General features: G+C 39.4%; 1 protein-coding gene and 2 long non-coding RNA genes across 8 annotated transcripts in view; all 3 read left to right on the top strand.

Annotated features, from left to right (window-relative positions):
* The first annotated feature begins 62 nt into the window (after positions 1-62).
* The window catches only part of FOXK2 (forkhead box K2), a 76,340-nt gene continuing 48,858 nt past the window's right edge, over positions 63-27,544 (top strand). The window contains exons 1-6 of one of the 4 annotated variants that reach the window (XM_030013615.2): positions 63-421; positions 1,196-1,290; positions 1,516-1,608; positions 5,575-5,778; positions 5,866-5,991; positions 6,286-6,411. In XM_030013615.2, coding sequence (XP_029869475.1) covers positions 1,607-1,608; positions 5,575-5,778; positions 5,866-5,991; positions 6,286-6,411 — 458 coding nt within the window. In that variant the 5' untranslated portion in view covers positions 63-421; positions 1,196-1,290; positions 1,516-1,606. Of the gene's footprint in view, positions 422-449; positions 1,291-1,515; positions 1,609-4,329; positions 4,406-5,037; positions 5,137-5,266; positions 5,412-5,574; positions 5,779-5,865; positions 5,992-6,285; positions 6,412-27,544 lie in introns of those variants that run through there. The other 3 variants (XM_041123813.1, XM_030013616.1, XM_030013617.2) reach the window with 3 other exon arrangements.
* Positions 6,867-12,760, top strand: LOC121233337. 3 transcript variants are annotated; one of them, XR_005932488.1, is made up of 4 exons: positions 6,867-6,976; positions 7,102-7,173; positions 7,266-10,413; positions 11,730-12,760. It is a non-coding gene; the product is annotated as an uncharacterized LOC121233337 (long non-coding RNA). The 3 variants fall into 3 exon arrangements; XR_005932489.1 differs by lacking the exon at positions 11,730-12,760 and having other exon boundaries at positions 7,266-7,464; positions 10,309-10,523; XR_005932487.1 differs by lacking the exon at positions 11,730-12,760 and having other exon boundaries at positions 7,266-10,523.
* On the top strand, positions 13,554-14,626 carry LOC121233339. The gene is made up of 2 exons (XR_005932493.1): positions 13,554-13,670; positions 13,848-14,626. It is a non-coding gene; the product is annotated as an uncharacterized LOC121233339 (long non-coding RNA).

Genomic DNA, 27,544 nt, shown 5'->3' with positions numbered 1-27,544 from the left:
CCTTTCCCCCTGAGCGCGAGAGGCGCCGGCCCGGAGGTGGGTGCTGCCGCCGTCCCGTTCCTAGGAGCCGGCCCGGGGCTCGCCTTACCGCTCCGCCGGGGTGTCGGCGGGGGCCGTGGGGAGCGGGTTGTCGGTGCGAGGCTGCCGCCCTGTGGGGTTTGGGGGAGCTCCACCGGCGGAGCTGCGGCCTCCTCAGGCCCCACCGAGTGTCCTTGTGAGGATTCTCTCCCCAGAATGTTTTTATTTGCATGCAGGTTTTCTGAAGCAAAACAAATGGTCTTGCTGTCTTAAATTTTTCATCAGAAGTGGTAGTTCAGTGACACTTGGGGTAGATTTCCAGCTAAATGTTACCAGCAGAGTTAACTAAGTAGTATCTGCTCGTGTTTTGACAGAAGTGGGATTCTACTCCATCAAACTAGTGGTATGTCAGTATTAAAACATGTGGATGTATTGTGTTGGTGCAGTAAATAGTGCTTTTACATTTAGTTAGAACTGTTAAAAAAACAGCACAAAAAGTGTACTTTAACTGCTTGCAGAGTCATGAACTGACGATGCTTGTCCTGACTTTAAGGATTCATCAGGCCCAGATTGCCCCCTGAGCCAGGGCTCTGACAGGTAGTTTCCAGTCCTCATGACCAGAGCTGCTTCAGAGCTTTCCATGTTGCTGGATCAGTAATGCTTGTCAGCTGCAGCCTCACGGGGAGGATGGGGACCATCAAGGAGTTGTGCTGCAGGTGTTGCTAACTCCTAAGGAGCTCTTGTATTCTGAGTTTTCCTAGAGAAACAACAATTCATTTGAGCATTGCTTTGGTGGCTTCCATCATGGAATGAGTAGTTCTTTCTCTTGCTGAAGAATACTGAAAGTAGCTGGAATTCTTGAGTGTTCTGTACTTCACTGTCTTTCTCCATGCTACAGTATCTCACTCTTGTGGGATTCAGTAGTGGCTACCAAAAGAACAGGGGAAGATTTGGCAAAAGTGGCAGCACTGAAGGCAGAGGTACAATCCAAAGGTACTGGTGACTAAAACCCTCAACTTCCTTTGTTTAGAGGATGAGTGTAGCAAAGCATTGAATCAATATATTTCTCTTAAAGATCTAAAATTATTGTAAGAAAACCCAGGGTTACTTTTAGAAGGCCTTTTATGAATAGGTAGTCCTTTTTTGCCTTAACATTGGGAATTTTGTTTCTCTTCAGTCTGAATTCTGTGATGGGGTGAGTGAAGAAGCTAAATGAGGTGGATGCTTTTTGGAAGAAAAAGCAGAACAGAAGCAGATAGTGAGGTGGAGAAGGTAAACATTGGACACATGAAACAATTATATTGTTGGAGATGATGGTTTTCTCTAGTGAAAATGTGCCAGCTTATTGGTTTGATTAGTCTGCTTATTTGACTGTTCCTTTCAACTTTTTTTTTTTACTTCATGTTTTCTGCATGGAAGTTTTTATTGCATGTTAGGTACTACACAGCATAATTCAGTTGCTTTTTAATATAAAAAATTATAATTAATTCTTTGCAGATATGATGGTAACTTAGATGAAAGACTGAAGATACGAAGCTCATGTGAAAGAATTTAAATGTGATGAATCATCCTCAGCAGTGATCAATAAATGTAAGAAATTCTCCTTTTGTATTACTTAGTTTACACAGATCGAGATGGAATGAGAATGCAGGTCTTGCTAGACTTCTGTACAGCTGATTTTTCTTAAAATGTCTTAGAATATAGTAGTTCCTGTTCTGTGTCATGAAGGCCCAAATGACTGGGAACTCAGTTTTGAAAATGAGCATGCTTTCTGAAAGTCTACACCTTTAACCTTTGTGTCAATCTATCTTTTGTATACTGGTCTTAATAAGTTGGGTTGTTCCGAAAGCACTAAGGATTTTAACTTTTTTCTTAGTTCTCTTTTTTAAATAGTTGCCATTGATTCTGTTTCAGGTTAGAATCGAAACAGACTGGTTAAAGCTATTGATGATGAGAGAGTTGGTCTTTGGGAGGGGGCTAATAAATATCACTGCTGTGCTGTATTTTTTAATGGGGTATCAGTATTGCACTGGAACATGGAAATACATGACTTTGTGCTAGTGTCATAAATCACTTTTTGCCTAGGAATAACACTTTTGTAACAAATGGCTCAAAAAGCAAAGTGAAGAATCATTGCAGTAGGATATTATTGAAGCCCAAAATATTAAGTGGGATCTAAAAGGCATTCAGTTCATGGAGGATAGGTCTTCGCAGCCCTGCTTAACATAATAGTTTGGATTCACCCTCTTGTCTTCATTCAAAGTCCTTAAATCACTGATAACCGGAAACAGGGAGAATATACCAGATAAAGGATCAAGCATCCCCATGCATTCTGGAAACAGGCTATTTGGCTAGATAAACTTGGTCTCTGCGTGGTTTTCATTCCATTACATAGATAAATTACTATATGAAGAAGTTTGCATTAGCATTTCCAGGGAGCAGTTTCTCAATGCCATCTCACAAATATATATAAAACATGAAATAAATTGGGTATTTAAACATATTACTGGGTTTACTGATTGCTCTTGTAGCAACATGAGGCATTTTATATTGAAAATTACATGCATTAGGAGGCAGTAGGCTTCGTAAGTTTGTAAGGGATATTATTGCTATGCTTACATTTGGAAGCTAAATATGCAGGAGTTCAAAGATAAGATGTTTGCTGTGGAAACTAATGAAGCATAGTAAAATATTTATCAGCAGAAAGGTGATAATATAGGCAGGATTTTCAGCGAGAAGTTGATGGTAAAAGGAGAGAGCAAGTTGAAGAAATGTAGTAGAGAGACTGCTATGAACTATATAAACTTCTGAAATTCTTTTCTTCATGGCTGCAGTTGCAGTTCAGGAGGAGGCAGTGTGCTGCACCTGGTGCCCTCAGTTACATTTCTTTGCATTGCTGTGGAGGAAAATGAACCTTAACCTTTGCTGAGCCTAGAGTATTGGCTTTGAAATTTTACTCCTAAGTGGCAGCTGCTGCTGCTTTATAACCTACGCTTCATTGTACTGGGAATGCATGTTTATTAAAGGACTTCCATGAAACAGTTCAGGGGCAAAATATTAACCTTACTGACATGCACATCCAAGTAGTAAAATCAACATTAATATAAATATTGGTGGGATTAAAAGCATTCCCTTGCTGTGTCTGTCACACAGCCAGCATCAGCTGAAGCAGGAAAAATTAATACTGGCTAGCAGACCTCCTTAATGAGAGGAACAGAAAAAACCCACAAATACAGCAAGATACAGTAACTTAAAAGCTTTGCTTTTTTCCTTATCTATTAATTCATTATTGAGAACACAGACACACACCTTTATTTTTAAATGCTATTTTAAACTTCACTAGCATGCATAGCAGCAGGAGTTTGGTTAACTTACTGACTTAGCATAAAAGGTGAGTTGCTGTGTATTTGCTTTTATTTCAGAATTACTTGGTAGAAATAAATGTTGTTAGTACCCCCTTGCTTCTCCCAGCAGCTTTGTGATTTCAAGATAAACAGGAACTTACAAGCACACAACAGCTTTTAGTGGTTAACACAGTTCCATTATTTGGAATGTGAATCTATTTACACAGACAATACCTACATTTGTGAAGGTAATCAGTAGAAATAAGTATGAAAAGCCTCTTAAATACTCCTGTTTACTTGGAAACAGTATCACCAGGTATGTGTTTTACAGGAATTATCTCATTTAAATGAAAAGGGTAAAATACAAGGGATTATCTTTACATACATGTATCACTGAGAATTTGTGCTATTTTGAGAGAACCTATAATTATGCTATGGTAATTCTTTTAAACCTTACTTCTCTATTAACTCACACACTAAAATGTGTCATGAAAATATGGTCGCATACTGTTGTTGTAAATGATAAAAGATAGTGAAATATATTTCAGGACACGATGGCTTTTTTTTCTTCAGTTCCTTATTTTCAAGTTATGTAGATGTTGGACAAAAACCAAACAAAAGATTTTGTTTTGGTTATTCAGCAGATGCAAATAAAAGTTTCTATAAGCCTTCAGTCATGTATTAGTTTTTAAGCTAACTTGTTACTGTGAATCTGCCAAACTGATTGTCCCTCTCGTTTAGAGAAAATTATCCGTAAATACTGCTAGCTAACTTGGTCCATCTTTTTAGTCATTTATTTAAAAATGCAGCGTATGTAAGCATAAGTGTGTGGAGGTGCTAAGAAGCTGGTAGAACGCATGCTGTGTACAGTGTTGTCGTTACAGTACATTGTGACAACACGGATTCCAAGTTTACGTTGCATTTTCTTTTTCCTTATGCCACTGATTCAGTATTTCCCTTTCAACAGGTAAGTCGAATTTCAAACATTTTCTGCTCTTCAGAGGAAAATTCTAGTTTTGTCTCTGAATCTGGCCTTTCAGAAGGTAAACAGGTATTTTTGCAATTCATACTGGGATTTGTTTCTTGGGAAAAGAGTGTGTTCTTTATTGTTTGTAACACATTCACTGAAGTTTGTTATTAAATGGATGTTCAAAAATGTATTGCGTTACCTGCCTCCTCTCGGCTTCAGTAACCTGCAGATACCGGTTTTTACCTCGGTATCCCTAAACGTTCTTTCAGCAGATGTGATCCTAGTTAATTGGACGTTGTAAAATTTTAAAAAAGGCTTTTAACCAGTCTCCTTAGAACTGGTACTCGACCTTTGCAAACAAGCCTCGCGACTGACACAAGCCTTCTCACAGGCGCGGAGAAGGAACGCTAAGCGAGGCCTTTTCGGCCGCGCGACAAGGCCGCCGCTCTTGCCGCGAAGCCGGCGGGGCAAGTTCACCGGGAGGCAGCCGCGGCCAAAGCCCGCCGGCGGCCAAAGCCCGCCGGCGGCCGGCCGTGCCGGTGAACCCCGTGAGCTCTGCGCCCTGTGCTGGGGGCGGACGCGCCGCGCAGGACGCGGCCGGAGCCGCGTCGCCCCGAGTCCCGCCTTCTGCCCGGGGAAGCGGCCGCCCGCCTCCGACGGGAGGAGGCAGCGAGCCCGGCCAAGGCGCGGCAGGGAGGAGCGGGGGGCTGCCGGGACGTCAGCCGCGCGTCATGAGCGCGCGCCGGTCACGTGCCCCGTGTTTATCTCCGTCCCCGCCGGTGTGGCGGGGCGCTGGCGCGGCGGGTGAGTGAGCCCAGCGCCTTCCCGGGGGGCGGCGGGGCGCTGCCGGGGCGGGCCGGAGGCTCGGGACGCGGCGGGGGCGGGAGGAGAGGGGAGGGGGTGTTCCCCTCAGGGGCGGCGTGAGGCGGGGCCGTCCCGGGGCCCGTCGCCGTGGCCTGACTGGAAACGGCCGCGTTGCCAGCCGCCGCCTCCTCGAGAGAGACCGGGGGGGGAGCGGAGCCGTCGGCCGGCGGGCTCTCACCTCCTCGGTCGGCGGAGCGGCGGGTGCCGCGTCTGCTGTGAGCCGCTTTAGTTTATAGCGGTTTAGGTTCTTAACTCCGTAGGATTAAAAGGCTTACGGTGTTTGGCAGTCAGTGTCTGCTGTGATGATTCAGAACACCGAGGTATATAATCTGTTGCTCTGAGCTACGTCTCACTAAATAGTCTTTCCTTTATTTCTAGGCTTACAATGTCACTGCCAGCAAAGAGATGTGGAAGGCCCCCAGTGTTGTCTTTTCTGGAAAAGAAGAAGAGGAAGCAAAGTCTTGATAGAAGAAGGGGGAAAACAAGGATTTATGTGGGAAATCATATTGACCGATGGTTGACACTTAAGGAGAAGTTGGATTTCAGAAATGATGCAGAAGTTGCAGGGTTTTTACTGGACTTGTGAGTAGACATCACAATACTCCTCTGTTTACTAATACCAAGTAAATAATTCTTGGCTTTAATACCAGCTGTGTATTTTCTTTCTAGGTATGACAGGTATGACCCATTGTCAAAAGCTCCGGTCTGTTCCCTCCCTGAGGGTGTGAGAAGAATTACTGTGAAAGAAGAGAGAGCGTTGTCAGGCAGCACTTCTTTAATAGCAGCTGATGGAACGTTAGTAGCATACTCTCTTTATATGTGAAGGGCGGGTGAATTTTTTTTTTTTTTATGGTACTTGAAAGACTGTAGCTGACATTTAAAAAAAAGTGGGGCAGTTATATAAGAAAGAGGAAAGTACACAGCTGATTTTGTTAAAATGGAAGATTTTTGGATATCCTTTGTGGAACAGCTTATGTATTTGTTTTGTTGTTTGTATTGTTGAGCACATAATACTAGTCTAGATGAAATAGAAGCAAAACTTTTTTGCAGAAGAAATGTTTCCATTAACAATGTGGGTTGTTTTTGCAGGTATGACAATGATGACCAGTTGTCTAAAGAATCCGCTTGTTCTGACCTTGGAGATGTGAGAATTGTAACTGTGAAAGAAGAGAGAGAGATGCCGTGTGACTGCTTGTCAACAGAGACAGATGACACGTTAGTGATACTATGTTTTTTTGCATGTTTTGCATTTGAAAATATTTTGCATTGATTTTATTATCACGTTTAATTTTGTTATTAGAAACTCATGTCATTCATGCTCTGAGTCGTTATCTAAAACCAGCTTGGTCCATAATGGTTGGTCCAGTCCCGAGGCAAGAATCTGAGAGAGATGTTGGAAAACTTGTAAGACTCTTAGAGTATACACAGCAAACCTGCTTGTTCAGTGACTGCCTTCCTTAACTGTATACAAGATTCCTGAGTGGAACAAGAAAATAACTAGTACTTTACATGTATCCTAGTCACTTTAATAAGCAGTTAGATTTTTACAGTAGTACAGTCTCCAGGCAAATGCAATTGTATGTGCTTTAACCTTTCTCGAAAGAAAAATGTTTCATTGTTGACTGAGTGATATTACATACAAAGTGACGTGTTAACCTATCTAAAAATAGTGCCGTGCTCAGCGAGGCAACCGCACCATCAGTCGACTGCTGATTTCTTTTACCGCAGTGTCATCAGTAACTGAGGCATTCACAGTTGAGATCAGAGGAGCCTCAAATAGGTATGCTTGTCCATTACTCTTTGTTTAGGTTTCAATTATCCACAACAGTGTTACTGAATAATTGTAATTTCATCCATGTCTTAGTTATCTGACCTTTAAAAAAATGTATCTTTTAATGTGTGCAGGGGGACACTGAGAACCTAGGACATTACATTGGCATTGCATGGTGTGTCCAAACCCCTCGCTAATATGGTGAAGTATGTAATGCATGTAGCATGTTTGTCTGATTCTCGTTTTCCACTCTGGTTTTGCTTGTGACTTTCCTAATTCTTCTTACTTTTGATTTTAGTAGGTGAACAAGTTGGGGTTCTGAAAGCAATTCTATGGCACAGAAGAAGTCTTGGAAGCTAGGTCAGGAGAAAATAAATACCAGTCCTGATGAAGCTGATAAATTCAAGTACATTCTTCAAAATAGCATTTTTCTCTGGCAATATAATTTTAGTTTGGAGTGCAGCAATAATTGAATTCCTGGGACTGATTTGATACAGGTGAGACAGAGGGTTTGCTCTTAATTGATTGCTTATTTCAGCCTTCCGACATGTGAGAAATATTGTGAAAAGTTGTTTGGTATGAGAAAAGCCTTCTATTACCCTAAAAGGTAAGGTAAATGATGCTTTGTTACAGTCTTATGATATCTAGGTGAAGATGCTAAATCATACCAAATATGTAAAATGCTGGACAAATGATCAGGCATGTATGCAGTGGTAATTGTATAAAGCTAAGAAATTACAGTTGTCTAAGAATAAAGAGATTTAAAAATAGAGTTTTATGGGACAGACGTCCTAGGGCATACTATGTTATTCTAGGGAATATTTACCTACCAGGAGTAGTTGTGTAGCCTCTCTATGAGGAAAATAATTGTTTTGTGTTTCAGTGATGGAACACCACATCACTGGTAATCTTTTGGGTTGGTTTTTCATTCACAGTATAGCAGTGAGGTAGATTGATGATGTTATTGAGGGATTCTCATTAGCTGTGGGATACCCATACAGGGGTCAAGTGATTTGTCCAAAGTCATGTTGGTAGCTGAACTTAGGTCTTAAAAGTGAGACTAAACTCAATTACTAACTTGGTGTTTTTAGATGGGTGGGCAACATTCTAAATTGTTGTAGAAAATAGTGGTTTCCCTTCGGAAAGGAACAGTGGTTATGTTAATGTATACTTTTTTTTTTCTTGTTTTTAAAGGTGTGGTACTGCACTTCCTATTGAAGGGTGGAGATGAAGGCAGGTATTTCCTGCTTTCCAGGCATTTGGGTGTCATGTTTTCCTGTTGCTGTTATTGTTTTGGGCCTTATGGAGTATGTCTTTTTATTCTATGCTGCTATTTAAGGGCCAGGAAAAGAACAAAGTCTTGCTGAACGTGCTTTATTAACAAATTCTGAATTTACAGTCATGGAGCAGCTGTTGTATTCTAGGCCTTTTACTACCTAGTCTAGTTGTAGGTTGGCTAAACAGTAACTGTTAAGGAACTGGAAATATCAAAGATAATGGAGCAAGAACACCTAAACTCACCTGCTTCATCAGTGGCTTTAATATTTGGTTTCTGTCTTGTTTTTGGAGTCTTGCCTGATGGTGATAGCTTTCAGAGGTTGCTACTATTGTAGAGAATTAAGTTGATGGGAAACGGCGAGGGAGTCGAGTAGCAGGGATTTCAAGATTCTTGCCAGGTGAAATGGTATGGTTTTTTAAGTTCTGGCTATTGTGAAGAGTTGGAATGTTGAATTAACACAGGAAGAAAAGAAAGTACGGAAATCTGATTTAAAGTATTATTAGCAGGGCATAGCCAAAGGGAAGTGTTACTGAACCATGTCCAGTTAGGATTCTAAATACATTCGGTTCCTCTCTAATGCTTCTTCTGTTACTGACTTCCAACTTTAACATTTAGAATACTAACCAAGCTAGATTAAAATTATTTTTCTGGCTTACATGTAACAAGTACAAAACTGTCAAAGCAGATAATAAACAATGTATTGTTTTTTCTTTAATGTTTCTTATTTACTCGGATGTTAAGATTGAAGAATGATGAGTCAAAGTAGTTGAATAGGGTTTTTTGAGGAAGCTTTGGGGAGTTCAGGATTCTTTTACTTCTGCGGTGTTTGAGTGATAGAGATTCAAAAACTCCTTTACCTGTACCTTTATTAATGAGACAGATTCTCATGATAAAACTGGCTTTCCTGGCATTTGATTATGGAATGTATCTTTCTGTGTCTTGAATTCACCAAGAAATGAAACGGAATACAAATACAAAATAAATACTCAAAAGTGTCACAGCAGTTTGGTGAGGAAGACTGAAACCTGTAGGATGAGTTGGTGTCAGTCAGTAGTAAATGATTAGTTGGGAAGCCCCGACTTTGAAGGTAGGCTTCAGCTTCAGTTCCTGTCTCTCCTAAAATGGTAGCAGCAACTCCTTTTATAACAATTTTTGCTATATAGCTTTTCTCACAATCGTGGGATCTTGCAAGAGTCTGTATTGCAGAACTTCTCTTAAGCAATCTGTTGTCTGAAAAGTTGTATGATTACTGCCCAGACAAGGCAGTTGTAAAGTGTAATTCCCTAACTTGGAGAGAAAATAAACAATCTTGAGGAAAAGTCCAGCAAGCTGTTAATGCTGAAGACTTACCATGACACCAGTGTGAACAGCTGAGGAGTTTCTTAGCAAGAAGGAAAGTAAAACTTAAATTACATTTAAAAGAAAAAAAGTGATAACCTGCTTAGTAGGACAGCTTCCTGTCCTCTACCAACTAATTGATTTTTGATGCTTTTTTTGACTAGTCTGCATTCAGACTCTCTACGTCTGGCTAAAGTATAAAATAATAATTCTTAATTGAACTAAAAGATTCTGCATGTACTGGTTTTGGTCTTTAGTGTTCACAGTTTGTTTTTAATTAAAAAAAAACCAAAAAAAAAATTCCCCCAAAACAAAAAAACACCTCACCATCCCCAACAAACCACAATCTGTGGTTATTTCACTAATGTAACTTGAAAGTGAATGTGTAACACTGCTTGTCCTTACAGAAAATGAAGATTGAGTGGTTAGTCTAAGACAATTAAATAATTTACTTTATTGTAATGCTAAATGTTGATCTGGATTTCACTACAGTGAAACCTATGTGTATACATCATAAAAATGTGAGATGTCAGTCTGATTATATGTACTGCGCATACAAAAGCACAAGTTGAATTTTTGTAATATTTTCCATTATTTCAAAGTTAGAAGATTATATTAGGGGAACGTACTTAGCTAGTCATACTTTGTGAAACAATGCAAACATATTTCATATTTAGATATTTGAATGTCATATTGTAACTGTTATCATTGTGTTACTTTTCAGGGTGACCAGCAAGAAGAAAATCAAGCTCTTGCGTAACAATGCTGGGGCAGTTTTTGGTCCATTTTGATTTTGCTGTGAGGGTATTGTGAACTATAAAGAATTACTGTAAGTTGTAGTATGAAATTCCATGTTACTTGTTGAACAGCACATTAAACTTAGTTACCTAAAATTTTATTGTGTTATGTTAACATTAATAAAGTGTGTGGAGTGGATTATTTCACTGTGAGAGTCTGTATGTAGTTCTCTGAAGGGTGACAAGAAACAACAAGCCAAAATGCCAATAGGTATTGCTCAAGCTTATTCAGAATTTGTTAACTTCCTGTAGGTTGTGTTAATGAAAAAGTTCTTCACATTTTATTAAAGGGTTAAAATAGAAACAAAGTTCTAGTACCAGTTGCACCATCAAGCATGCTTCCATGCTGAATGTGTTTCTTGGCATGCTTTTTCTTAGGGAACAAATTTAACATATCCCACATATTGGAAGGTATTCTTGCAGTTTACTGATGCACTTGAAAATGATGGGTAACAATACAGGACTATATAGTATGTTATGTTAGTGCCTTCTAAAAAATGAGTAATCAAGACAAATACTGTGTTGTTAACCTTAAATATGTTTTGTTATTGGATAATTTGATCTCTTGCTTTGGCTTTTGATACTACAAAAGCTCTTACATGATGCCTCTTAATTATTTTCTTCTCTAACAAAGATGAAATGTGTGGAGTACTTTCAGTAACTGAAGTTCAACAGAATAGTGTTGGCAGTTCTGAATTTGTTTTGTAGTTACTAAGTATGAGTAATCCTGGAAAGTTTTTAACTGAGAAACTGTGAAATTAGTATGATTGTATTCAATATATGTTTGTCAGAAAGACAGAAACTCCGGGTCTTGTGTTTTTTGTTTTTTTTTTTTTTTTTTTTTTTTTTGAACCACACACTTTCATAAGCATTTAGGTCTTGATCTTGCAGTATTCAAGCCAGCTGGGTTTTCCCATCAACTTACATCAGAACAGCCTCTGTCTGTGGAGAAATTCCCCTAATTAGGTCATTACACTCAAATTCAGTTTTTTTTAATGAGCTACTTCACCTGCTACAAGAAATTGCTGCTCTTAAATATTCTCTTGTTGCTTTTGAAGTGTAAAAATTTAACGTTGCCTTATTAACAATATATCTTTTGCCAAATGTTGCACAGATAACTTTTTTTTTTTAAATCAGAGAAGATGATTTGTTGAAGCTTTCTCAAAATGAAAATGCCACTTCCCATGTCTTTCTGTTCTCTCTGCTCTGTACCTTTCAAATTTTTCTTTGACTACCAAGCCGTCATTCATGTAAGTGACTCAGTTTGGCTCACAGAAAAAGTATGACTAGTGAACTAGTTCTGAGAGCACTGAAAGACACCTCACTGAGATTTTTTTTTTATTGTCAGTGTCCTCACAGTGAAAAGGGAAGAGGACTCGGCCTTCAGTATAATCAGTTATGCTTTCCTCCAAAGTCTACAAGATCAGCAGAAGAATCTGCAACTGCAGTAGCTTATTTCAGTAAGGAGCTCTGCCCTTCTGTGGCATTTGAGCACCTTCTTGTCAGCCAGTTCAGCCTAGTTCTTGTGCCTTTATAAATGCACACCGAAAATATTTATATTATTTAATGACTTATTATTCTAGAAGTAAACTAATACTGCAAATGCATGATGTGTTGAGGTGCACTCACTACATAAAATTACTGGTAGAATGATTATTCTGGTGCATAGTACTTGAATATAGTGTGAGTCAGCCCATACTAATGTGTTGCCCCCAAAACCTCCCATTAGACTAGTACTTCATGCAGAAGAAGAGTCAAGAGAAAAGTAGACTTTTAAAAATTTCCTTTTGTAGTGTCATAATATGCATGGATGATATATTTTGCGTTGTTATATCAACATACGCTTTTGAATATCTGACTTCTGTAGACCAGAATATTTGCATTAGTATTAACCAGTAAATTTTGCAGATTAGTGAATGATGATGATTCTGAAACATTCTTACTTCTGCCAAGAATATGACACGAGCAATGGTTATGCTTTTGTCAAAACAGCTGAGTAAGTTTTTGTGCACCTATGGGTCTATGGGAATTGATGAATATGTTCAAATGTCAGAACTAAATCTATAAAAATTGTTAATATGTTAAGAATATACACATAGAAGCATTACTCTAAGCAAAATAGTTGGGTTCTTGGCAATACCGAGTATATGTTTCTGACCTAAGTAATGTGAAAATTTTCTGTATGGGTTTATACTGAAAGGCAAACAGTGGCTGTAAAAACACAGAATTGTTTTGTTTTGTTTTGTGTTCGTAATGTGGCTTTACTGTCCTGGCTGGTTTCCTTAGAACTGTGGATCTATCAAATCTTTTGGAATGTGAGTATTTAAGTATGTAAACTGGGAAACTTCCATCCAAATAAAGACAGGTTCTGTGTTGGAACTTGAATTTCAAGCCATTAGCTAAAGAACTTGAGTTACAGTGCACCAGTTTTCATACTGTTAACTTCGTATTCCATTATTTTGCCTTTACAAGAAGTAATTTTCTAAAATCACCATAATTATGACTGTGCTTTTAGCTCAGTGAACTTAGTATTACATGAAAACTTCATGTTTTATGTGGGAAAGGTGGTCCATTCTATATTGTGATTTGTAGTAAAAAACCCTACAAAACACGAGGAGAAATAATACTTAAACCAGCTCTTGCAGCTTTCTTTGTGAAGTAGTTTTGTAGATAGTCACAGACACCATTTGGAGTGGGGGGTAGAACTGAGGGGAGACAGACTGGAGTAGGTTACTCTAGAAAATAATAGTGTTTCAGTGCCCCATTTTCTTACCATTTGGAATGGCCGTTTAATTCTTCAGCTCTTCTTTGAATGCCTGTCTGTGAGGCTTGATCATACAGTCAAAAGTTCAGGAGGAAGCAGAATGCTGCACCTAGACACGTGATTTAAGAACGTAACAGGGATGCGGGAATCTGGTTTTATTCTGAATTTTTCAGGCTTAGTAGATCATGTTGTTCAAGTTGCTTCTCTTTCCTCTTTTTTTATCTTGTGGTAAAATAGGGAGTGAATTTCAAATGTAACTTTTATAAGGCATGATCATTTGTCTGTAAGAAAGATCTAATAGTATGAAATACTATCATAAGTGTGATGATACTTGTCATTACCTTTTCAATAAATTTTCACATACTGTGACTGCTGTTAGTGACATGTCTTCTGGGCTTCTGAATCAAGGCACCCTGAACAGGTTTCAACAAGGTGTCACGTTAAGCACATTCTCATGAGTCACTGCTGAAAAAACTGATCAGTGGATGGCAGAAGGGAAAACACATCAAAGGAGGAATTCCGAAGGTAGGAGTAGTGGAGTTTCAGTTTGAGATGTGTAAATGAAATGTGGGTTAGAGAGGAATGGTGAACCTGAACATTTTTTGTGGTTTGAGTGGTTACCTGTCTCAGGACAAGCCTGCTTCCCCTCTTTTCTTATGTGTCAGCAGAAGCAATTAATATTTCATCCCTTTATAATTCCAGAGAGATTCCTCACCACTACAGGAGTCAAAGCTCTGGGTGGTAGTGAGGATTGTGTTTTCATGAAGCTGAGGATTCAAGAGATAAATTGGACACTTCCGAGATTAGAGCGAGCTGCTAAGTGTGAGAAGACTTACATCTTTGCTACCTCACTTAGGTCATAAAGCAATACTTTCTTCTGTACTTCTTGTGTATAAATGTAAAATTGATGTGTATTTAAGATATCAGTATCAGTCTACCACTCTGTGATATTTGTAATCTTGCTTTACATGCAGTATTCAGCATAGTTTTATCTATAGACTTGCTAGGGTATCTAGAAAGAAAGAGGGCAAGTGTGTTTGTGTATACAAACACGCTCCCACTCTCCATTTCCTTTATAAGATTGTAAACTAACATGGGTTAGAAGGGACCTCTGAAGGTCATCTAATCCAACCTTCTGCTCAAAGCAGGGCTGACTTCAGATTTGGATCAGGTTACTTGGGGCCATGGCTAGCTGAGTTTTGAAAATCTCCCAAGTATTTTATAGAATTTTGAAATGTTGTTTAATGGAAAATAGGATCCAGATTGTAAGATTCATCTTGCATTACTGTTTTCGATTTTTCTTTTTTTTTACTGTTATTGTAGTAGTCAAAGTCCTGAGTCATGTTTTTTAAGGTATGTGACCTGACAGCATGGGAATGCTTAAAATATACTTATGTGGACACCTAAATTGTACAACTACAGAGAGTTACTGATTTTAATTGCTTTGTCTGTGCTAAATAAAAGTGTGTGCATGTGGAGAACATTTTAAGATGTATTGCAAAGACCTCACTTTCTCTGGCTTAAGAGGGGATATGGTCTGAAGCGAGATGACCACAGATACTGTGTTAAGTATTCTTTCTTGTATGATTACTATTATATATGGTGTTTGTAATCTTGTGTTTATATTAGCAGAAAACCTTTGGTGAATTTGCTCTGAATGTGCAGTAGGTAGAGACATTGAAAAATCAGGGTATCTCGTATGGAGATACAGTGCTACTTAATTTAGTTATATTGGTTCTCTGGCTTTTATCAGGTTAAGTGAAAAACTGCATATATGTATCCTTTTCCAGAAAAATGTATTTTAGACATTTTAAAGCTAACTAAAAAAGTAATTGTTTTTCAAGATAGGCTATTCTACCTTTTTGAAGTTAGTGTGTTTTCCTGTTCTTTATCTCCACCCTTGGTAGTAAAACAACCTTGGGATAGCTGTGAAATCTTCACATGGAAGGAACCTTGCCAGCTTAAGTGGTGGGCTAAATTTAGGGCCTGAAACTAAACCAGAGCGGAGAAGCTCTTTTGTAATATATGATGGCTACAATTTTTCTTAAAATGCCTTTTGACAGACCCGGCTTACCATGTGCGTCATTATCAAGACTTACCTTTGTGTCGTAAATTGCCAACTAATCCATATGCGTTTGAGCAACCAGGATCACCTGCAAGTCAGTTATTCTTGACAGACGTCTGCGCTCCCCAAAGTAATTTGTGTTCTTCCGGGGCAAAGTAGAGGAGGGAAAAGCAAAGGAGAGAACAAAGGTTGCATGGTGTTTAAACCACTGGAAAAGCTTCTGGTGCTTTTAAATCAGTTTTTCTTACTCTTCATTGTTCTTTTCACAAGTTTCTTTGCTATCCTATATGCTCCTTCTTGGATGGTTAACCTTGTTGCAGACATTAGAAGACATTCCAGCAGAAGAATTTTATCTGTGTTCATAAGCTTTGTTTAAACAATCAGTTCAAAACAGTTCTTGAAGTGACCCGTTTTTCACATGAAAATATTCTGTAACACTGAGACAAGAGGTGCTATCTTCAGTAGCAAAAAATAAAATAAAATCCTACTGTAGTTTAAATAATCCATCATATGATAAACTCAACCTGGCTTTGAGTATAGTACAGTAGTGTTTATCTTGTGATTCAGCTGTTGATCTGGGATGAGTTAAACTGTATCTGTACAGAGCAGCTCTGACACTTCTTGTGCTGTTTTTAATCCCAAGTTAGATAAAACTACTTGTGGACAATAGAGTGGAACATATTTCATATATCCCAATGACTTGTCGTTCCTTTTCTTTTACAAAAAAGCAGCTGAAAGTACAGGTTGCAGTAGTTGATTCTCTTAGGTGAAAATGTTTTTTGTCTTTTAACATCCTGATTCAATATGTTAGTGTGGTCTCACAACTATGAGCTTGGACAAGATTGAGGCACAAATATCTCAAGAGATTGCACTTTGGTTGTGAACTTTGATTACATTATACAGCTGTGGAGGTAGCAGCAGGTGTGGTTTTATGTACATGTAGAAAACATAACTGTTCTGTAATTCATTTAGCTGTAGTCTACCTATATCTAAAGTAGACCCAAATCAGCATTTTTTAAGAGTCTGGTCATAAGATAAAGATTTGCACAATTTTATTTAAAGATTGATGAGTTTGGTGCAAATATACATACAGAAATAAGATTATTTTTTTTAAGATAGCTTCCAAAAGCCATAGCCAGAAGATCACTCATCAAAGTCTAAAAATGCTCTAGTGAACATGCATAGTGTTCCTGTAAGCTTTTCATACCAAGACTGTATGCTTATTGCAAGGTTGTCTATTCAGGGTAACGGGAATACAGGGGAGTCTGATGCGCGTGTGTAAGGGGAGGCCAGGGCTCGCATTTCAGCAGTCCTGCTTATGCAGCTGCTGTGCTCCCCTGCCCTTGCTGGGCATCCGTTCTGGGCTCGCCACGGCCTCTCCCTCTGATAGCACAGCACTTTGTGGGTCCATGTGGTAAACTGGATACGGGAACTCATCCGGCTACAAAAACTCGCCCTCAAAATGGTGGTGTCGGTCGTTTGTCTTCATTCCTGTCATTTCCTTAATCTGGTTTGTCACTTAGTCATACAAACATCTGCTGGCACAACGGGAGGTGCTGTAAGGATGGGAACTAGTGGCAAGCACAGGAAATGACACGGCCATTGCAAGCTTGCTGTTGAACTGTTGGCTAAATATTTATCTGTGACGTGAAACACTTTTTAACCTTGTAGTCATTCATAAAATTATTGAGGAAAAAGCCAGGCCAAGTTACTCGAACTATTATGTCAAATTATTCCGGGATTTTAGGCAAATAATACCTACTTTCAATGACAAATTAAAAACCTATTGAGCATTAGAAATAGGATATTAAGGGTTTAACTTAAAATTATGAGCTTCCAGAAGGCTGTTTTTAAGAACTTCTTTCCTTCATTTGCCCACTTTGCCTCATCCCTTCCTAAAAAAACAAAAAAACCTTAACAAACTGGAATAAGGAGGGAGAAAAGTTTGTGAGGATACTTAGTAGATGTTTTAAATTCACTTATTTCAAATTCTGATTACTTTTTTATATCAGATCTTTTTTGTTGTGTAAAATGGCAAAGGTGAGTTCCAAAATGCAATGCGGTGTTGATGCCTTTAATGATGTAGTGAAACCATGAGTTCTCAAAGAGGGTAAGTTTTCTATTTAAAATTCTGTATTGGGAATTGGAGAAAAAAAAATATTATTAGATATAAATGTGTTCCTGTCTTGGATGTCTGGTGATTTTTTTTTTTTTCTCCTCTCCTGCTTACCTCCATTCTAATCTTGTTTTACTCAGTTACAGTTTCTGGCTGATGAATAGTAGCACACTGTATGCATCTGTATCGTGGTACATGCTTTTTTTCACCTCTTGTGTACTAAAACCCTGCCTTGGGAATTACTGTAACTCTTACATTGGAAATAACAGCCTTTCAGTCTTTTCTTAGAAAGGACAAAAAAGAGCGGAGTGAGATTTTCAGCTGCATTTACGTTTTTAGGTTTGTGTAAAGATGGACAGAATCACAGATGTCTGATTTTCAGAAAAAGTTGAAAATCTGTGAATGGAAAATAGTATCTGTAGAAGTAATTAGAGACTGTTACTTGTGTTAATTATAGGAAGCATGTTCTTACCTGTATTTGTTTTCTTTTTTTGTTTGATAAAAATAGAGGAGAAATGAAAGAATGAGAATGTATACATCACGTGACATTACAGAAACATGCTTTGGTTGCACAGGAGCTATTAGAATAAGAGACTTAGAATAAAAGCCTCTCAGGTAGTATGTTACTAAATACAATATTTACAGATATTGTCATACTAACACAAACTAAATTCATAACGCTGCCTTCAAAGCTTGTCCAACCTGAGAGTGGGCCAAAGCTCCCCCCTTTGAAATTAAAAAAGATGCTTTTATATTGATCAGCTTTTCTATTTAAAGCTAGAGGAAGTAAAACACAAAAAACCGTACCCAGAAGTCACTCAGACAGGAATACCATCACTGACCCCAAACTTGCAAATATAATCATCACTGGAGAGCTCTGAAACAGTATATGACAAAGTAAATGCACTGAGTTACTTGTCACAGGTCAGTCTTGCATAATTGTGCTTACATCAGTAATCAGTTTGATTCCTGCAAATAGCTTCTTACTAAGTGTTTTCTGGGAAGCAAAAAAAAAAAAAAAAAAAAAAAAAAGCCTTCTTAAGCAAAATAAAGGCAATTTGAATGAAAAGTGCCATTAGGCGTGTGATGGGGGAAAATACAAATAGTCACTTGAAACTGATTAGTAGAAAGTTAAAAATTCAGTTGAACCAGTGGAGCCTGCCAACACAGTAATTAAACCATTGAGCTGCTGGCTTTGTATTAGTTGAACTTTTCAAGTCATCTACCAGCACTGACCAACCACAAGGAAATGAAAGCAGTCTGCAGTGTTGGATTTGTGTAGCAGTTCTATTTACAGACATGTTCTAAAATTAATATTCTTATGGGGAGAAGTGTTTTGCAAAAATATTTGGAATTAGAAAAGTTAATGGTGATGTGTGAAAGTTGACTGATTTCAATTTTAAGTTTGTGCCCTGGGGAGAAAAGGAAATACGTATACTTTAGCTGCAGCCTACTTTCAACTCTACTTCTACTTGCAGTTTGTAGTTTTGTTTATATCTTAGGATCCTGTTAGAAGATGGCTAGATTTTTTTTTCACCATATTTAGGTTTTATGGTTGCTATATTAGCATTTTGTATTTTCAGTAGTAAACTGCAAACCTTTTGTACTCAGCAAGTTTCAGGTTGCATAAGCAGCTTATGATAAGACCAAAAGGTCCCATAGCTGATGCTATGGTATATGCTATGCTATGTAGTTGATGCGTGTTATTTTTTTTCTCTAGTGTGATAGTCCATCTTCAAAAAATCTTTAAATGTATTTTTATAATATTATTTATTATTGTGTGTATATGTATTACATGTATATAAATGCTTCTGTTCATGTTAGCTTCTATGACTTCCGCTGAAAAAATTTTTTTTCCTCTAATGTGGTTTTTTTTCTGAGCAACGGGTTCATTTTTCCTTGATCCATCTTTGTATCTTACTCAGTTATTTAATAACAAGCGATGAAGAACTGTATGTTGCTAACTGAAGCAACTGTAAAAATTACAAGTGAGTTGTTTCACATTCTTATTTTGTTCACTTTTGTCATGATCCAAACAGGCAGTTCCTGTTGGCAATGGGGCCGCCTCACAAAACGTTGTCTAATAAATGTCATTCAAGAACATGGGTAAGAAACTTCAAATACTAGTCATGAGGGGGTGTGTTTATTTGCTGATTTGAATATAGTCTGTTGCATCATTCCTTTTCTGAGAATGAAATGTAAATAGAAGAGTATTATCTCAAATTAACCACAGACTAATTCAATTAGCAAAATAAATTGAGGCAGAGTAGGAGATGAGCTTTGAAGAACTTGAGTCCTCAGAGGAGAGATTTATTCCTCTGAGTGACATCCGTCAGTAATCACTATCTCTGAGCATCAGTGGCTTTCTGATCATGGACTTGTTGGTTGGCTGTTCTCTAACACACCTCATGTAGTGGTCCTTCTGACTGTTGAGACTCCTCTTCATTTTTCTGCTCCTAATCTTGATATTTCAGTGACTGTGTGTTGGTATTCTGAATATCCACAGAAGGGAACCATTTTCTTCATGTGTTGTTCTGTTTTTCCCTGAGGGACTGACTTTTAGAATGGTTATGATGCATGACCCAGGTGAAAATTTAGAAGTGACATCTTTCTGCCTCAACATTATTTTCTATTTGTAGTAGATGTAAATTTGGTTTACATTTTTTTTTTTTTTTTAAATTGTTCCCAGTGTCAAAAGGATTTTGGTATTGCTATTTGGATGACTCCTTTTTTTTTTTTTTTTTTTTTTTTTTTTTTTTATAAAAAAAAGGTAATCTCAGACCAGTCTGTGCTGTCCTTTATGTATTGCTACACGTGTTAAGATGACTCTGAATCTTGAAAAGACTGTCTGTCCTGTCAGAAATGTTTGTTGGTCTCCCCCCATTTTGGAGGCTGCTTGAACACCTCATGGTTTGCACAGGATTCAAACATAATCAGTCCAGCAGAGCATTTGTTTGCATTTTTTTCTAAATTATTTTAAAGTGCTTTTTGTTGTTGTTCAGATAATTTATGTAGTCTTTTACTTTTTTTCTCATCATCCAGTTTGGGAGAAAATAATCAGTTAATTCTACCACATCCAGATTTCTGTAGATCTCTCTTCTTTCTCTGGATGCCCACAGAGAAATTAGTTTAAAAGAAGAAACTGTTCAAGTGTTCCCCTCCCCAAAAGTGTGACTTTCTCCCTTCTATCAAATCTTTAAATGCTTTGATTTCTGGTTTGAAGATTAAGTGTAAACTTAAGTAAGTTTCACAGAAAAAGCAATTAAATATGACAACCATTCTGAATATTGTGAGATTTATTAGGAAAATCTGTTGGGCCAGACCCAAGGCTTATGTACTTCAGTATCTTGTTTCTGTATTCAGGAAAAAGAGATTTGCAAGCAGCTCCATTTTAGGTCAGTGTTACGAATGCAATTGCGGGCAAGACCAGTTCTTGCTAGATTTTGTATAAACAGAGAAAAAAGGTGGTCCTTGTTTTGTAGGACTTTTAATAGGGATGGAAAATCTACTATTTTAAGTTGTTCAGGCTTTTGCTATGCAATTAAAAATAATAATGCTAAATACTTTATATGGATATGAAAATACTGCTGCTATCATCATATTCCTGATAGGATCTTCTTGGTGTGCTTTGAATTCAGCCTTTTTTCTATCTTATAGGAGTCTTACAGTATCTGTTTATGGAACATGAGGTTGTTCTCACTGTGCTTTTGCCTTGTTATATTATTTTGGTAACATTTGTCTCTACTGAAAAAAAGTTGCAATTTCTTAACCTTTGCATAATAGTGTTTTCATACCTTATCATCTCAGTAACTCTTCTCTGAACTTCTCTTAGTTCTGTAGCTATCCTTTTGGACAGAGTAAGAAGTATTTCAGAGAAGACAGACATAAAGAAAAATAGGTGTCTCTTTCTTTTTGCCTTTCTGTTGGCTGAGAGAATGGCATTGATTTTAAAAACAAACAAATAAACAAAACCCCAAACCAAAACCAAACTGATTTTGATAAAAGCTTCATTTCTGTCCTCCTGAAATGACAAATCTAGATTAGAATGCTCTGTCATGAAAAGAATATTTTAAAGTAAGTTTTTTCTTATTGATGCTTATTAGTTTACACTTGGTATAGGTTTTAATTTGCCTTTGGTTATCTGTTTCATTTAGCTTATTCACATTTCTATAATTCCTGTCTGCTTTTCATTAATGTAAATAATTTGTCATTTACTCATTTGCCTACCCTATCTTATACTCTCTGCTCTCACTTGCCTGCTTTTTTTCTGCCAACCAAACTACCACTTCTAATACTGTTTTTGTAGAACTTTAATCTGCCATGTATAGTGGTACCACTGCAGTTACCTCCTCCAGATGCCTGAAACATCTCTTCCAGATAAGCTGGACCTGGGCAGCTTAATGTGCTGCTTTTTTTTTTCCCCGAGGTTTAGTTCATTTATGATACCGTATCATAAAGGTATGTGATATGGGAGTGCTAGAAGGAGACTGAAAAAGAGTTCAGCCCCAAATTAAGGAAGAGTAACAATTCTTGTACTGTGGTGAATAGACTCGATGTGTTCTAGTGGGGCTGTTCGTCTAAAAGAGAAGTGGCAGCCTTTGATAAGTTTTTGTGGAAGGTTACATCATCTTATTCAAATATGTACAGCTGTGTATGCGTAGAAAATATTCAGTACAATCTGAGCTCTCAAAGAATTAAAAAGCCCCGAAGATGCTTTCCACAGTGATGCTGCAGGACTGACCTATTCTGTCAGCAAAAACGCAAAAGCTGTCAATTTGGTCTCAGGTATGTTTTAACACGTACTTCTAAGTGTTTACTTAAAACAGAGTTGTTACACATCTGTTGATCAAGCAAAGAACTAGGATGAACTTACAATGGCAAAAAATGGCAAATTAACTTGAAGAAAAATCTTACAGTAGAATTGTGCTTAAATGGGTCATAACTAATAGCAGTAACTAATGATCAATATTAAATATAGTTAGTGTTGCAGCTGCTAAGGTTCAGTTTCTCTGATTATGCTTCAAGACTTCATAGTGGTAGAACTCTGTTGTTTAGAAGTGGGTAACAAAACTTTAAAAATGTTTTTGAATCATCAGGTCCAATTTTCTCTGAGGTGTTAGAATTTTAACCATAAGATAGAAACGTGAAGATTAATTAGCTATTTATTTGGCGAAGAGCATATGTCACACAAGGCTGGATTGCAAACTACTGGGGGTTTCGCGTTTCCAGTTAACGGGGAGTAATGCTGCTGCGGCTTTTAAAAATCCTTCTGTGGTGTCAGGAGTTAGAGCTGCTTTATTATTAATTATCCTCTGAGGGTGAATGGGATGCTTTCAATTTAAGGCGTGCATTTGACTTTTTGTCGTCTGCCGTTGTTTGACACGAACCGAGGCCTTAGGGCTGGAGGCTTTATCGTTTTGGTTACTAACCGAGCTACTCCCTTCTGGTTTGGGGCGGGTCGACTACTCGCCTCCCAGAACCGCTTGAGGATGAAGGTGTCGCCTCACAAAACTGCTTTTACAACCCAAGAAAACGTGCTTTAACCTCAGCCGTCAACAGGAACGCAGGGAGCGTGCAGTAACTGTGAAATAATCCTGGGAGAGCACCCCGCTAACCGCCTTCCTCAGCTTTGCCCGGATCCGCGTTTCCTCAGCGGAGACACTGGGGCCGCGCTCCCGGCACCGCCCACGGCCTGGCAGTGTTTACAAACACGCGTCACCGGCAAGCGAAGCTCTGCTCCGCCCGCATCCCCGGGCGGCGTGGCCGGCGGCGCACCCCCGGACTCCGCGCCGCGGTCCCGCCGCCATGAGCCGTTGGGGGCGCGGGGCACGCTGGGTAGAAGGGCGGGAAGCGCGCGGCGGCGGCGGCGGGCTGAGGGGAGCGCGGGTTTCCTGTCAGGCGCGGCGGCCGTCACCCGCCCCGCTCCGCCCGGCAGCGTTTGCACCGGTAAAGCTCGCGGACCCAGCGAGCGGCTCGTAGCTTTGACTTGCACAGCACTGATTTCCCTTCTCCGCGAGGGCAGCAGTCGGCTAACAAGTGTCTGGTCGAGGTTTAAAGAGCTGTTTTCGCTCTCCTCCCCATCCCTGCTCCAAAAAAGAGCGTGTTCGTCTGCATGCCTTGGGCGTTTTTAAAGAGTATTACGCTTTCCAGTCTTTATTACTTAAAGAGATCTGAAAGACATCCGTAAAGGAAAAAAAGCCTGTAAAAATTACTTTTGAGGTATAGCTCTTTATTTTCTCCTATTAATTTTAAAGTAACTTCAGGAACTGGCTGGGTATGTAGCTAGGGAGCTTCACGCCATCCCGATCATTCGCTATTTTTAATATTTTGCAGTAATTACATGATGCTTTTATAACACCTTCCCCTTGACCAAAATGCGTTTGTGAGAAAATGACTAAATCGCAGCACGAGTCCTACTAACTTCTACACACATCATTAAATTTAAGCATGTAAAAAGCTTCCGTATGGTTATTGGGATTACTTAAAAATGTGATTGTATATGGCAGCGGTTTTGAGGCTGTGTGTCAGAGGAAGTTGTTACTGCTTACAAGGCGCTTCTCACCTAGTAAATACAAAAAAATGTGTGCTTGTCAGGTACGGGGATATCAATGTGCGAAATCTTAATTCAGTTGTGCAGGTTTTGGTATTTGAAGTGCTTATCTTAAATCGCATATGAATGCTACTGAGAAGCGGTTTTGCAGATTACCTTTGTAGGGTTTTGTTTAACAAAAATCAAATCTCGCTGGAAGCTTGTGATGCTTCGTGTAATAAAAAGATTATGGATAGCTCCTAATGGCTTTTAAAAGCTGTTTAATGCTGGTTGTGTCAAAGCAAGCAATTAGGGTCACTTAATCTACTTGATTATTTATCACGTTCCTCTAGCAGTATTCCATGCTTTTGGATGTGTGAAAATATGCATCCTAAGAAGGCTGCTTCACCACTTCATAGCCCTCAGTACAGAGCATGTATATCTAATACAAAAACCAAAGAAAAGAAACTCGATTATGTGACAGTTTATTAGCCCCAAGCACAAGCAGACCGTAAATGAACACCATGGTGTTGCTATAGCATGAGCTTCAAGAGAAAGAATGCATCTAAAAATATGTAGTCATTTAAGGGAAGTTTGGTCAAATAAAATAGTATTAATGGATTAGACCTTACATAGGACTTATAAATTTCTGTTAAACTTAGGTCAGATTGTTTTAAGGTTAGGTGATGCAGATAAGGTCTGCTGATTCTTAATTTCTGTGATGCAATCAAGAGCTGTTGCATAATTCGATGTGGACTGGGTAACATTGGGCTACTTGGCTTGAAGAGCCAGAAGCGGAGCAGTGCAATGAGTACTTTGAGACCTTGTTTAGTGTCAGTGGCAATTGCAGCAAGTTGGTGCCTTGGATTAAATTTTGGTCAGCAACTTGCAGCCCTAGTTCTGTCCTGAAGAGTTAAGGTGGACGCAAAGCAGGCAGAGAAAAAGAATGTCTTTTGCTTGCACTCAACTGGCAGGGAAAAAAATGTGTGGAATAGTATGTATCTGCTATGCAGCTCCAACATCAGGACCAGGTTATGTTCAAGGAGTGGTTTTCTGGGGAACCCAGACACCCAGAACAGCACTGGAGAATTATGTGTAAGCATGAGTTGTTCCACTACAACTTAGCTGCTGTTTCCTGCTTTATAGAACAGAGAACAGAACTGCAAGTGGGCAGGTTGGAATGACCTGTAACTGTGCAATTTTGTATGCTCACAAAGAAAGCGACTAAATCTGCACCAATTTAGAAAAACATGGGCAGAAAGATCTCAGCTGTCCTCTTAAAATGAATATAGCTTCTGACAATGGAATTTGTTGTTTGCTCTACAGTGTTGGTAATACAAAAGTAAACAGACTTTCTGCTGGTGTTCAGTCACTTTTTATAGAGTAGCATACTGATGACTGGACGTTTGAAAAGTAATTTCAGTGTATATTACAAAACTCTGTTCAGCATCCTATGTCAATAGCTGTGTTCTCTGTGCTGTTCCATTATGAAAAGAACAGGAAGGAATATAAGCTTTGTGAACTTCATACTGGATGTTATTGATAAATGAATACAAATTAACAAAGTTGTGATTCACATAATGCCTTTAACTTTTGCAAACTGAGCAATCCTAAGAGTGGTGGAAAGTGCTGCTGGCCTGATGGGAATTCACCTGGCTGCTCTCCCAATCAGCCTGTTTTCTCTCCCTCTGCGGGTGTGTGGGTGTGTTAGGAGCTGGAAATCCATTGGTAATTTTCAGCCGGCATACCCCTCAGGATCTCTAACCGATTGTTAGCAAAGCAGGCACAACATTTCAATAGTTGCAGCAGAGCCAAAGGATAAAAAAAAGCTGAGAATCAGGGAGTCATAACTGGCTCTCTGATGCTCCACATTTTCTATGCCAAACATATGTTGGTATAGAAGAAAGTCTGATTCTAAATACCAAAGTGTGGGCAAGATTTAACTGAAGTTTTCTGTAAAAGAAACCAAAGCTCTAAACTGTTGCTATATTTTACTGCATCTAGATGTGCATATGTGATCATGTAAGTGGATTTAACCAGCATGGAATTGTGTTGTAGCTGCTTATAACAAGTGCTGATACAATCCAAAAGGTAAAAATAAGGTTTGCTGTAACTTTGCAGGTAGCAGGCACTGTGTTCTATTCCTAAGCATACAGAAAATATTTCTATACTTAAAGATCTGTTGACTCAAATGTGCAAAAACAGAATTTTGAATTTCAAATTTACTACTAGATGTTTGTTAGCAAGTTGATTTATTTTGTCCAGAGCATAAAAATGTCTTTAAAGATTATTTTCAATTCCTGCAGAACATGTATGTACCACTGAAGAAAGTATTTAAATGTCTTCTGAATTAATAAAAGTGAACTTCAGTACTGTAAAAAAGCCCAAATAAACAACAAAACCCCCCTTCTAAGCAAAAAGTGCTTGAAAATACAGTAAGGCTAGCTGGGCTGCTGCAATGAAGTATTTGCAGTGTTTATATTTGTGTATAGACATAAATATGTTTTAGCACTCTTTTCACAGTTTATAGACAAAAGTGTTTCTTAATTGTTTACTTCTCAATTGTGACAGAGTGCCTGGTCCTTGTAACTGTTAAGAGATGAGCACGTAAATATTTCTAGATTTTGGTCTGGTAAAACATTCCCATTGCAGATGCTACCTTTGACAAACCAAGTACAATTAATGTCATCTTTGTGGTAGCCTGTAATATTTTAAAGTCAAAACCATGGATGTGGGTGCTTGATCTGTTTTTCCCATGCTATTACCTGTGACATTTTCTCTTCTGTGTACTGTCACCCTCGGGGAGGAGCGACAGGCTCCTACAACAGTGGGCTCTCCAGCTCTGTTTTGTCTGGTCAGATTGCTTGCTTACATTTTTGTGCCCTAGTTCCTATGAGAAAACTAGGACTAAGCCGAGGGAGGTGTGAGCACAAATACACGGACTGACTTACCTGAAACTTTTAAATTTAAAGCACTGCACTTGTTTTACATGGATGTTACAAAACTCCAAGACTGGGCGTTGCCTGTAGTTTTAACCTACCCCTTTAAAGGCCCTCAGATGTGTACAATGCGTATATCAAACCTTCCCCCTCCTCCCCCGTGGTCTTTTCGGGCTAAATTTGAGGAGTTACAAACTACTCTCCAGCTGGCAGCCCACCCCTCTAGCAATATTTGGGTACTTATTTTATTCTTGACTATTCCCCCCCCCCCCCTTAGTGCTGTTTCCGAAAGCATTGCTAGCGGAGGGCACGCGTGGTGCACTATCTGCCGGGTGAAAAACACGTAGGTGGGCTGCGGGCGGTGCCGGCGGCCTCGCTCAGGGGCCCAGCGCGGGACCTGCCCCCCGGCCCGGCGGGGCCGCGAGGAGCGGGCGGCGGCGGCCCGGCCTCTTGCAGGTGCTAGAGCCCCGGGGCCCCGCCGCCGCCCCAGCTCCGGCGAGGGAAGGGGCGACGGGGAGGAAGATGGCAGGCAGGCCAGCCCCGCCGGCCTGAGCGAGCACGCTCCGCGCCGCCCTGCCCTGCCTCCCCTCCCGGCCGGCCGGGGAGGGGCTGCCCCGCCGCTCCCTCGGGCCGCCAGCGCCGCGGCAGGGGCCGGGGCTCGGCGCAGCCCCTCTGCCGGCGCCGCTGCCTCCGCCTCGGGGGAGAACGGCCGCTCCGCTCCCCGCGCGGGTCTGCTCCGTGTTTTCCGGG

The sequence above is a fragment of the Aquila chrysaetos genome, chromosome 5, assembly GCF_900496995.4.
Source record: "Aquila chrysaetos chrysaetos chromosome 5, bAquChr1.4, whole genome shotgun sequence".
Taxonomy (NCBI): Eukaryota; Metazoa; Chordata; class Aves; order Accipitriformes; family Accipitridae; genus Aquila; species Aquila chrysaetos.
Note: the sequence above shows the minus strand (reverse complement) of the source record. Positions and strands in the feature narration are given on the sequence as shown.